This window comes from Carex rostrata, chromosome 12 (assembly GCF_964058835.1).
Source record: "Carex rostrata chromosome 12, lpCarRost1.2, whole genome shotgun sequence".
In the NCBI taxonomy this organism is placed as follows: domain Eukaryota; kingdom Viridiplantae; phylum Streptophyta; class Magnoliopsida; order Poales; family Cyperaceae; genus Carex; species Carex rostrata.
The window spans coordinates 8,252,184-8,265,183 of record NC_135929.1 but is presented as its reverse complement, the minus strand read 5'-3'; the positions used below and the strand labels follow the sequence as shown (position 1 = coordinate 8,265,183).

General features: G+C 34.0%; 1 protein-coding gene across 2 annotated transcripts in view; it reads left to right on the top strand.

Annotated features, from left to right (window-relative positions):
* The window catches only part of LOC144563439 (UPF0481 protein At3g47200-like), an 81,983-nt gene extending 76,979 nt beyond the window's left edge, over positions 1-5,004 (top strand). Inside the window, exons 1-2 of one of the 2 annotated variants that reach the window (XM_078312913.1) lie at positions 3,221-3,896; positions 4,097-5,004. In XM_078312913.1, coding sequence (XP_078169039.1) covers positions 3,408-3,896; positions 4,097-4,741 — 1,134 coding nt within the window. In that variant the 5' untranslated portion in view covers positions 3,221-3,407 and the 3' untranslated portion in view covers positions 4,742-5,004. Of the gene's footprint in view, positions 1-3,220; positions 3,897-4,096 lie in introns of those variants that run through there. The other variant, XM_078312912.1, reaches the window with a different exon arrangement.
* Positions 5,005-13,000: the final 7,996 nt, after the last annotated feature.

Sequence of the window (13,000 nt, the reverse complement as noted above, 5' to 3'; positions counted from 1 at the left end):
TCTCCGTTCTGGCATACCTGATCTAAATTGCGCGCTCCGATACATTTTTGATCCGGCTTGCGCTCCACTCCGACATTTTCCTTCTCCTGCAAACTCATTTCATCAATAATTAATATATTAATTAATATCTTCCACCGATACGAAGCTCTCATAAGGCCATGACAAAAAGAAACTACTAACGTATATCCCTAATACGGACTTTGATACAATGCCCCCGCGCGTCATCATTGCGCACGGACTCCGCACGATTTTTATTAATAGAATTGCCCTAATGTAAATGAAAGAGGAACAACGAGGGACAATATATATTTTTATTATATTATACTACCTTCTAAAAGTTATAATTATGAAACTTGTGTATTATTAAAAAAAAAGGAGGGATCACTTGATAAATATTATTTTGACAATCTTAATAAAAAAAATTCAAATAAATAATTAAAAAGTAATATAAAAAATATATTGTTGGATATATAGATAGCTAGCTTATAGATTTAATGTCATATAATTGAAATATTGTTAGGTGGTCCATCAAGTATTGTTAAAATTTCAGACTATTAAAAACCACTACAGCAGAACTGACCTTCTGCGACCGGTATCAGCGACCGATGCTGATGCCGGTCGCAGATGCTCAATTTCTTCAGAAAAAAAAAGTGAATTTGACGACCACTTGTATCAGCGACCGGTATCAGCGACCGGCGTCGCCGGTTGCTGAAAGTTTTTTTTTTTTTCTCCGCTAAAAAAAACGCGGCTGCTAAAGATAAAATGCGCGCCTCCTCCAAAATCTCGACCCACTCCAAATCACCCCCAAATTCGCGTCCCGCCTCTCTGCCTCCCGACCCAAAACCCTTCCCACCTCCGATCCTCGCCTCTCCTCTTCGATCTTACTCCTACCTCCTTTTTCTCTCGGTCGGTGGTGGCAGCGCGACTTTGGCCGTTCCCTCTTCTCCACTCCGGCGGTAATCTCTCTCTCTCTCTCTCTCTCTCTCTCTCTCTCTCTCTCTCTCTCTCTCTCTCTCTCTCTCTCTCTCTCTCTCTGGTACGTAGCCATAGGAAAAGCGGCACCTCTTCGACTAACGAATTGGCTTTAATTTGGGATTGTATTGGCCGTGATAATGTGTTGTTGGTTTAATCTGTCTAGGCCTTGTTTATCCAACCCTAATAGTTAGTTATTCTTGGGCTGAGCTAGGTGTCGTCGAGCTATATATGTTTTCAGTTTTAGCAATTTATACTTGTGATAGTTTGTAATCTCTGTTGTTAAGATGATTGTATGTTGATTTCTATGGAACTTAGATGAGTTAATTAGCGATGGGAATTAATTAGGAGTTTATTTTCTCCAATTACACTCTTAGAGTTTGAAGAGGGGGTAATTGGGAAGGTGTGTCTCAAATTGGGAAGAGGTATTGAAGAGGGGGTAATTGGGAAGGTGTGTCTCAAATTCGTATAGTTTGTCTTTTTTGTTGATCAACTTATAATCTTTTGAAGAAATGTCTTGGTTATGTACTAATTGTTGATAACATTTTACTTGAATTGTGTACAAATGAACTTGTAGTTGGATGCACTGATTAAAAGACCTAAGAGTTGGATGCACTTTATTATCATACTTTTAGTACTGATGAAATTTTTTTTTTTCCCAGACCTAAGAGTTGAATGCACTGATTAAAAGACTAAGAAGTTCATCTAGGGTAAGTGGCAGTTCTATGGGTTTGGATTTCTTGAAATTGGGTTGGTTTTTGTTTCAATTAAGTTTGGAATGACGTAATTATACTAATTTGGCTATGTTCAGAGACAATTTATGTTGAATTTGGCTTTGGAGCAAGGATTGGGTCATATGGCAATATCATGGCATGTTTTACTGTTTTTCACAGTTTTGATGGTTTGTTCGATGAACATGACGGAAACAATGAGAAGATAATTGATGGAGTCGAGCACGGTGAGTAGCAATCACAAGGTGTAAACTAGTGCCGTATTAATACTTGTAACATATTCGTGCTTGTTCCATATCTAAATTGTACTAGATTAGTGATGCACTCTGTAATGTGTTAATAGTTAATACCTACATTTTGCAAAAAAAAAACAAAAAAAAACAACAACAGCGACCGGATTTTGACTATCAACGACTGGTTTCACGGTTGCCGACACCTTTTTTCTAACGTCAGCAAAAAACAACAGCAACAAAAAAAATTGGTCGCAAAAAAAAAGTATCAACGACCGGATGACGTCATTCAGCGACCCGATGACGTCATTCAGTGACCGATGACGTTATCAAAAGAGTATCTACGACAATGCTTTTAGCGACCGGGGTATCAACGACCGGAATCGGCTTTCTGCGACCGGAATGACTATCAACGACCGGTGACGTGACTATCAGCGACCGGAAAACCGGTCTCTGATAGTCTTTTCTGCTGTAGTGAACTTAAATCATGTGATGCACGACGAAACATGCATTAAATTTCATTGAGGAGGGATCCAATTGCATCTTTTTTGGTGACATCGAATTATACTCTCTATTTATAAAGTTTTCAAAGTTCAAATAGTCGATCTAAACCGTTCAACATATTGGATATATTAAAATGTGCTTCCAGATCAAATTGTACATTTTTTTTTATTTTTTTACTATTTATTAATTATTTAACAAAATCGTTATATTCAAACCATTGAATTTTTCTACCCATCTTAGTAAATAGTAAAAAAAATTCAAAGAAATGTAAAATTTGATCAACAAGTACATTTTAATATATCCATCATGTTGAACGGTTTAGATCGACTATTTATACTTTAAAATGTAGGGTGTAATCCGGTGTCACCAAAAAATGATGTAATTGGATCCCTCCTCAATTTCATTATATTTTATAAATATAACTTCTCAATAATATAGATCATGTTCATAATGCCAAATTTTAAAATTTTAAGTTTAATTTTTAAAAATAGTCAAAAATAAAAGGTATATAGTCAAAATGATTCCCCCTTATTATAATATTGAATAAATTATATTATATTCCAGAATTAAAAATTCCGGCATCCTGAGCTACGTACATTGTTTTCTATATATAAACTGTTAAACTCTCATACACCAAATCATTACTTTGTCTTCTGTAACTCTCATACTCCAAATCATTACTTTGTCTTCTGTAACTCTCATACAACCAACCGTTAAATCCGTATCCATATCCACTTTCCACTTCCAATTAATGGACCTGGAGATCAAAGTGACATCAGCCACAGAAGCGCCGCAGATCGAATTGGCGTCTCCTTCGGAGGGCCCGGAGATCGACCGTCCACTGCTTTTCAAAAATTCATATGGTTGTATTTTCCGTGCCTCGGCGCAGATCAGATACGGTCGAGAATCTGATTTTGAGCCTAAGTTGGTTTCTATTGGGCCGTACTATCATGGACGAGAAAATCTACGCATGGAAGATATAAAAGTCCGATGCATGTCAGACATTCTGAAGATGGGGCCAGATACCGAAAGCAATATCGATCGTGTGCCTGTCGAACGATTTATGAGGTTTGAAAGACATGCTCGTCGTTTCTATAAAGAGAAGAAGTTTGAGCTTAGTGATGTTAAATTCGTTGAAATGCTAGTATTGGACAGTTGTTTTGTTATCCGAATAATGCTTGCTCTCTATAGAAAACTACCTTTCCTAGATTTGAACATAAAAGCGGCTGTATCTGACTTGCTTCTGTTGGAAAATCAAATTCCCCTCTTTTTTATCGAGCTGGTGTTTTACTGGCTTGTCCCAGATGGTGGCCGGTTTAGCAACATATCATTTCATGGTCTTATCCGTAGCACGTTTATGCAATTGGATTTGCCATGGTGGATAAACTTTGACCGGTTGCCAATAAATTCAGACCATTTGCTCCACCTTTATTGGCAAATCTCTGAAGAATCAATTAAGGTACTGAAACTATAGAAATTTGAAAGAGAATATCTAAATTTATTGATTTCTTAATATGATTTCATTTTTTACACGTTGTCTATTTACAGGCTACGTGATTCAAATGACCATTGAAATATATTTTTATTACAAAATCTGCTATATATGCCAATTAATACTAATTGATCTCTAATTGATCACCATTTTTTTATCTTCAACAGAAAAAAATCAAGGAAGATCATGCAGATCCGATGCAGCGGATGATAAAATTGTTGGAAAAAGTCCGCAGCGGCCGCAGCCGAGGCCCATCGCAAAAATTGATAGTAAATGCAACTGAACTTCACCAAACGGCAGGTATAAGTTTTAAAAATGTGAAAATAGATCATCATAATGGTGATTGTGTTGAATTTTCAAAGGGCATCATATGGATGCCAAGTCTGAAGATTGACTCAAGTCAGACGACTTTATTAGTAAATCTTGTGGCCTTTGAGAACTCCATGTTCCTCTTCCATCGAACTATTAGCACCTACATAAAAATTATGGATGATCTCATCGATTCAAGCAAAGATGTGGAATTACTTCAAAAATCCGGTGTTGTGTACAACACACTGAGCAGCCACACTGAGGCCGCCACTTTCTTCAATAATATTGGTAACCTTTGTTTCATTGACTACGAAGATAATCCTTTCTCCTACTTGTTTGAGAATGTGAACAAGTACTACAAGTCATGTTGGAACCGTCACTGGGCGAACTTGCGACAAAACTACTTCAATAGCCCGTGGTCAGTAATCGCGGTGCTCGCAGGTACTACCCTGCTATTTCTTGCGGGAGCTCAGACATACTACACTGTATTTCCAAAGAATTAATTACCTAATAGTTTCAATTCTCTACTATTTTCAATCTTGTTTTAGTTCCTAATAAGCCTGTGATATTGTTGCATTTCCTGAAATGCCTACCTTGTTAATTTTCCTTTTCCTTTTTTTTTCGCTTGATTTGGTTTGATTTGGTTTGGTGCTGTCTAGAAGATTTGATTATTATCGGGTCATTGCGCAGGATTCGGAAAAAGAAATATAAATTGTAATGCTATGATGGATAATATTAATGTAAAATAATGACAAGATGCTATTTGGAAGTTCATGATATTTGCATATTGAAAATATGTTGGATTATGATTAAATAACACAATAGATTTGATAAATTAAGCATTAGTCATATTAGAAAAACAAATAAAGTACTAACTGTAGACAACATAGTGTGAATAAAGAATTCAAATCATGTAGCTAATTAAACGATCATAACATAGAATCAAACATTATACAAAATTGAAAAAAAGATTGAGAACTAAATTTTAGCTTAGTGATTAGGATAATGTACTTTCATGAAAGGTTGTACTTTCAAAACTAGATTGAACAATCCTTACGGAAATTTAACCTTGTAAAACTTAATTCTTATCTTCATCTTAAAATAGTAACAAATAAAAAATTTATTTGAAATTATTTCGTTCTGATAATACAAATTAGTTAATTGTTCACTTGATAATGCAAATTAGTAAGAGGAGGGATCCGATTACCACATTTTTGAGTTACCACAAAGTTATCACAATCATTTTTTATATTTTCAAAGTTCAAATCGTTGATCCAAACCGTTCAACATGATCTCCACAATAAAATGTGCTCGCATATCAAATTTTACAATTATTTTTTTTGAATTTTTTTACTATTTGTTAAGCATTTTACAAAACTAGTCAAATTCAGACCATTGAATTTTGTAATTGAATCAACAATTTGAAATTTGAAAATATAAAAAATAGTTGTCATAACTTTGTAGTAATTGAATCCCTCCTCAATTAGTAAATGACAAGTAATTTGGATCTCCCTCAAAATTTATAATTACTGAACCAAGTCTACCTGACTCACTAATTCGATGTGGACCTCTTACTTTGGGACCCACAAATACCAGAATAAGATCAACTCTCCATTAGCACTATAACTCTCGTATATCGAGCAACCCCGTCTTTTACGAAACTACCACATTCCTCATTAATAGAGCTGTAATGGAAACAACCAGTTATTTTAAAATGGAGAGCAGTAAACTTTAATCACGAACGCATAGAAAGGTGGGCTGGTGGAATTACAAAGGCGGATCTCAGTGTGTATTGAAAAGTTGACTAAGTCATTCTTTAATTTTAAAATTTTTTATTATATATATTGAAATTTAATTAAATTTTATTTTTTAGAATTTTTTATATAACTCGGGCCCCTCAATAATAATCAAATGTTTACTTGTAGTCTAGTGGTTAGAACTTTGTCTTATAAATAAGAGGTCTTGAGTTCAAATCTCACTCTCACCACATTATGCATTTTAATTTTCAGCTCCCTCTATCGAAGTTTTCTAGTTCCGCTCCTGGGTGGAAAGGAGATCCATTCTTTGATTCCAACCAAGATTAATTTTTCGTTTTTTGGAATTGGAAATTTAATCTTAGCTTTCGGACTATCTAGAATCAAAAAATTAAAATTTAGGTAATTTAATTTAAAATTAGAAATTTAATCTTTGATTTAGACAGATTTTAAAATTTCTCCGCATGAAATTTAGGTTTTCAAATTATTTATTAATTTTGAATATTAATAAAAATTTCAAGATAGTATACTAGTTAAAATGTTAAATGTTAAAAAACTTACCAAAGAGGATTTGCTTTTGTGAGCCAGCAGTGTCTCTTTCACAGAAATTCACATCCCCTCAATTAAGTTACCTGACCGAGTACAATTAAATCGGACGGCTCAATATTAAATTTTTTAACTTGGCACGAATCTCAAAGCAAAAAATAATACTGTCCCCTCCATCATTCCGAACAAGCACCGGCTGATGTTAAAAGTAACGAGGCCCTAGTTTTAGCTAAAAGTAGCTAGTGGTATTAGTTGTGAAAACGGAGTAAGGCTACGGTGTTATGGGTTGCATAGAGGGCTATAGTGCTACGGCTCAACATTTGAGTTTTAAAAATTCTAACGGTTGATCCGAACTCTTCATCTTGTTCTCCATATTAATATGTGTTTGGAGACCAAATTTTACATTTTTTGAAAAAAATTTACTATTTTTTTAGATAGATAGAAAATCACTTGATTTAAAAAATTATGCACCATTCAGATATTTGATTTTCTACCTATTTAAAAAAATAGTAAAAAAATTTCAAAAAATGTAAAATTTGGTCTCCAAACACTTATTAATATGGAAAACAAGATGAATGATTCGGATTGACCGTTAGGATTTTGAAAACTCAAATATTGAGCCGTAACACTGTAGCCCTCTATGCAACCCATAGCATCGTAGCCTTACTCGTGAAAACGAATCAGATAGTGGTAAAACTATATTCGTATCTTCTTCTTTTTTAATTTTCGGTTACATATATAAATCAGATATTAGACGAATACATACGGATATGGATCGAATATCGGATATCCGTAAATATATACATACATATTTTCATAATATATATTAAACTTTATGGTGTATATTTATTATTTAAATAAGGATAAATAAAATTTAAAACTATATTTGTACCGCTCTGCACAGATATTCAGATATTGAATATCCGTATTTAATTTTTGATTAAAGATCCAGATTCAATCGGATAATATCCGATCCGTTTTCATCCCTAAGTGGTCTATAGTATATACAGCAGATGCGATCATCATTCGTTTTTGGGCCTTATTTAGGTGGAAGGCCTGGCCCGTTAATATATTATGACCATAGATTGGTTTTTGATCTGTAAGTTCCATAGCCCTTTTGCTCTGACCCTTGTTCAATTGAGATCCGTATGCCCTCAAGGTACAATTACAAATGGACGGTCCGGATTTAATCCCAGCAGAATCAAAAGAATTCGGTGTATATATTTGAGGTCTGTTTATGAAATTCATACTAGAATTAAAAGAACAATTTGGATTTTGTAATTGCACCCTCCAATAACCTGAGGTGATGCAGATTCTTAACATTTGGATTTTGTAATTACAAATGTCTAGTTGTTATAGATATAAGCACAGTACGTGGTCATACGAGTTACGTATAATTATGATTGCTAAATTTTGAATAAACTAATTTAAATTATAATTAAACACACGAGTTATGTTTAGACACGGCATGACTCATGTAGCTTGATCATTTGCATGTTGTGACCATCCTTAACATTTCGATCACAGCATATAAAAAGTTAACTTGATCAAAGTTACGACGTGTTAATCACGACACAATGCAATACTTTGTTTTCAATCTACTGATAAGTTTAAATTTTAAATATTTAAAAGTAATAAATAAAAAGTTTCTGATAGTAATGGCAGCTCCAATTATGGACCCCACATGACTCTACGTATATTTAATTAATAGCAAACGACATAATTAAGGTAGTCACTTTAAATAATTGATATGTTGATGAGGAAATAAAAACAACAGAAATTTTCTAAAAATGTGAGCAATTATTACTAAAAAAAAAAAAACAGAAGTTTCAGAGTGCATTAAGTACATCTCCATCCTAATTCTAAAGCAAGTGACAATTATAATTTTAATTATATGAATGTAAAAAAAAATTATCAGTAAGATTTTTAATTCAATCTGTTCAGAAGCATCCCATTAGCTTAAAATTAGTTTGTATTTGGTAATTGAAGTATATTAAACTTCAAATTGCATAATTACACTCACAATTAAAATTATAATTAGTTGAAAAAATTGATATGCTATAAAATTAATTAAGAAACAATTGTTAAAATTGTTAATGTGATAAAACATATATATATATATATATTAAAATTAAACAGAATTAAAATTGTTCTAAGAATACACATAGGCATGGAGCACTTCTTCCAAATATTTTTTTGCGTGTAAACTGCCGAAATTTTTATTAATACCATTTTAAAAATAAAAACGCCAATGAAATTGGGGAATTCAAAAAATACCAGGGTCTCCAATTCAATCTGCCCTATTCTTAGGGGAACTGCAGATTGAATTGGAAGTCCTCCAAAAATCTAAATATCAGTATATTACAGTGCATTTTTGGATTTTTGGAGAGTCTCCAACTCAATCTATGATTCTCAAAAATGGAACCGCAGATTGAATTGGAGGCCTTGGTACTTTTCGAATTTCTCATAATGTGTATTTTTTTTACAGTGGTAGTAATAAAAATTTCGGTGTAAACTGTAGCCAACTTTTAATTGCAAATGCTTGCACTCTTTTTATTAGACATACTTGCACATCTTATAAATAAGAGAGGACACGCCGACACGGAATTATTGGAGTTAGTTGCCGTGTCGGTTGGTCGGCGAGTACTGTATGGTTGGCATTAACCTCACAATTAATTGTTCCAAATGAATCCAACTGCTGCTCTCATTGCCACCCAAAATCCCAATCAATGGATAAACTAAATAATTAACGGTTAGCGTATCCTTTTAGGTTTACTTCAAAAGTTCAAAGAAACCAAAAGCAGCTCCTTTTAGTGTTTTCTTTTTGCATAAATCCACCTAGAAAACTTCATAATAACATGTGTCCTTTTTAAAGATGCGTCCTACCAAAGTCAAAAACTAGAACTTGGATTTATTTTTGAGAGAATTCAAAATTAATCTTATTTTGAGAAAATAAAACTTGGATTTATTATTTGACAAAAAGTTGCATTTCTTGATTTACAGTTCTGGACTAAAATGGCAATCAAAATGAGTATGCTACTTTGAAACAAAATCAAAACTATATGAACTGTGTTGTGCATTCCATGCAACATCTACAATCTGATTTGAATAAATGATCATGTTTTAGGTGTTTTATTTCAGAATTCAATACAATAAATTTAGAAAATTTGAAGTATGTTTATTATATACTAGTATCGTGCCCGTACATTGGAACGGTGACATATTATAAGATAAAAAAGAAATTACCATACAAAATGAGTATTTTCATAAAAAATAGATTAATGAAAATAATAATTATTTTTTTTGAAGGACATGAAAATAATAATTATTAAACAATAAAAAATAGACCCGTATATTTCTTTAATTGATCATGTAATTTGACCCACATTATGTCATTCTGTAATTTGAAACCTTTTGCATCCTTTTATCATGAAAAACAATTTCACTGATCGTTATTATTTCTTTTTCACAAATGACATTCCTTATATGATGTAAAAAAATAGAAAGAAATAAAGACATGACAATTCATTATCATCTATTTAAAAGTTGACATTTAAAAAATGGAAAGAAATCAAGACCAACAGAAGACAAACTACATAAACTTGTGACAAATACATGTGGAGAGTACGTATCTAAATAAATTTAGACTTCTACACATAAATAAACATGAAAAAAATTCATAGAATTAAAAGAAGGCGAACTATTTAATTGAAGGCCTGCTATTCAATGCGAAATTTCATCTTTTAACCACTATTGTTGACGAATCAAAATACTACATGTTTAATATAAGAATGAAGATAATTATGGGAGAACAAAAAAATTCGTGCATAATTATATTTTGATATATTTTTTCTCGACAACATAATACTAACAAGTCATATAACGTCAACCCCAAAACACCTTTTTTAGGAAAAAATAAGTATTATTTTGACAAACTCGCTCTGGTTTTTTGGTTTCTATCATGATCCATGAATTTAATTACATAATTAGTTTGCATTAATTATATCTCATTTATTATTTATATAAATAATGGTGAGAAAAACAAAGCAGTGTCCTTTAGAAGTTTGACAGAACAAGAAAAATAATTAGTAAACAACGCGGGGCTGAAATGCAAAAATGCATCTTCTTAAATAAGTTGTTAAATCTCTCTCCTCTCTACGCGACTACTACTGATCACCAAATCACTCATCCACGACAGCGTCAAAGCATTTTCTCTTTTTCCCAACATCTCTCCAGATTTAAGAAAAAAACGAAAATTGGAGAAGGCAAGAGAGGAATAAGATGTTTGAGCTATTCGTATTTGGATGCACTAGCACAGTTCTGTTTCTACACGGATTGAATTTTCTATTCCATATGGTATTCTCTAGGAAGATCGTTTCTCCATCTGTCAGGTGCTTTTCACTTTCTCATTCAACCATTTTTTGCAAATATGTCCTTACAAAATCTTGCCTTTTCTATAACTGTACACTGAGATGCTCTTTATGTTCCCATAAGTATCAGGAAATTTAGAAACCATTTGGGTGATTATGGATAATAGTTTTGCAATTTTTTTAACTATGGTTTAGTGCTTAATTTCTTATCAGTTCTAGATTCTGGTTATTTTTGAAATTCAACACACTTGTCAGTATCTCAGAACTTTTAGTCTGTAAATTCCGAGAATTGCAATATTGGTTGGTACAACTGGTAATTTTCAGTAAAAGTTACTGGTACTATAGCAGCTAGCAGTGGCTGGCTGCTGGGATCAAGATTTGTGTATCAAATTTAGAAGGTTATCTAGGATATATTTTGGGAGATATTGCAAGCTGCTAGGATCAAGATTTATGTATCAAATCTGTTAGGATATCTAAGAAATATTTTGGGAGATATTTATAATTTATAGAAAGATTTGTTAGGTGATATGCTAGGTTGTAAATTGAGGGATATATATAAGTGTTGGATGTAATCAGAAAAGAACAGAGAGAATATAAAACCTTTGAATTTATCATGGTATCAGAGCTTAACCTAAACACCATACAAAAACCCTAATCAGTTGTTAATACAAGAACCATGGCTAGTGACGGCGATGAAATTAAAAAAGAAGCACCAGTAAAGAAAATTATTGATGGTACTTCTCCATTCTTTCTTCATCCGTCTGATAACCCAGGAGCGATGATTAGTTCCTGTGTCTTGAAAGGAGACAACTACGACTTATGGCAAAAGGCTATGAGAAATGCTCTTCGAGCTAAAAAACAAACTTGGATTTGTTGATGGCACCTTAACCAAACCCAAGTTAGGTGAATCCGAAGCATATCTGTGGGAGACTTGCAACTCCATGTTAGTTTCCTGGCTCTTCAACTCTATTGACCCTGTGCTCCAACCAAGCATAGCGTACATGGAGACGGCGAAGGAACTATGGGATGATTTACGAGAGCGTTTCTCCATTGGTAATGCTCCTCGCATTCATCAATTGAAGGCAGAAATTGCAGCAGCAAAACAACAAGGGCAGAGCATTGTTGCCTATTTCACACGTCTCAAAAGCATGTGGGATGAACTCACTAATTATTCACGTGTACCAGTGTGCCGATGTGGTGGCTGCACGTGCAATGTAGCTGCTGAATTTGTCAAGGAAAAAGAAGATGAGAAGACTCATCAGTTTCTCATGGGGCTTAATGACTCGGTGTTTGGCACTGTGAGATCTAACATATTGAGCATGGAACCGCTTCCAAGTCTTAATAAGGTGTACTCTATGGTGATTCAAGAAGAAAGGCACAGATCTGTAGCTCGAGGTAAAGAAGAAAGGAGTGAGGCTGTTGGTTTTGCCGTGCAAGGCACCAAACCACGAGATGAGATGCAAGTAGATCGTAGACAAGGCAAGAATGGGTCTGGTGATCGGCCTATATGCTCTCATTGTGGGAAAATTGGGCATGAGAAGGTTCAATGTTATGAGATAATTGGTTATCCTGAAGGTTGGGGTCGCGGAGGCCGTGCAAGTCGCGGTGGACGTGGTGGCGGCCGTGGTGGAAGAGGCCGGGGGACGGCTTTTGCAAATGCAGTCCAAGGCATCACAGACAACACCAATTCGCTTGAAAACAACAAGCAAGAATCTCAACCCATCATACCAGGTCTTTCTGATGCACAATTGAAGCAAATCTTGGCAATTTTGCATCAGTCCAATAACTCCAGTTCAAGTGCATCTAGCGAGAAGTTGCATGGTAAGATGTTTAATTTGCAATGGATACTTGATAGTGGAGCTTCCCATCACATGACTGGGAAGTATGATTGCCTTCAAGATGTTTGTATTGTAGCTCCCACAACCATTGGTCTTCCAAATGGAGTGCAAATAATGGCCAAACATGAAGGCCGTGTGAAGCTGAATGGTGGACTTGTTCTCCAAAGAGTGTTATATGTGCCTAGTTTAAATTGCAATCTTGTTTCTCTTAATCAATTGATTAAGGACAGTGGTTGCTTTGCTACATTTACTAA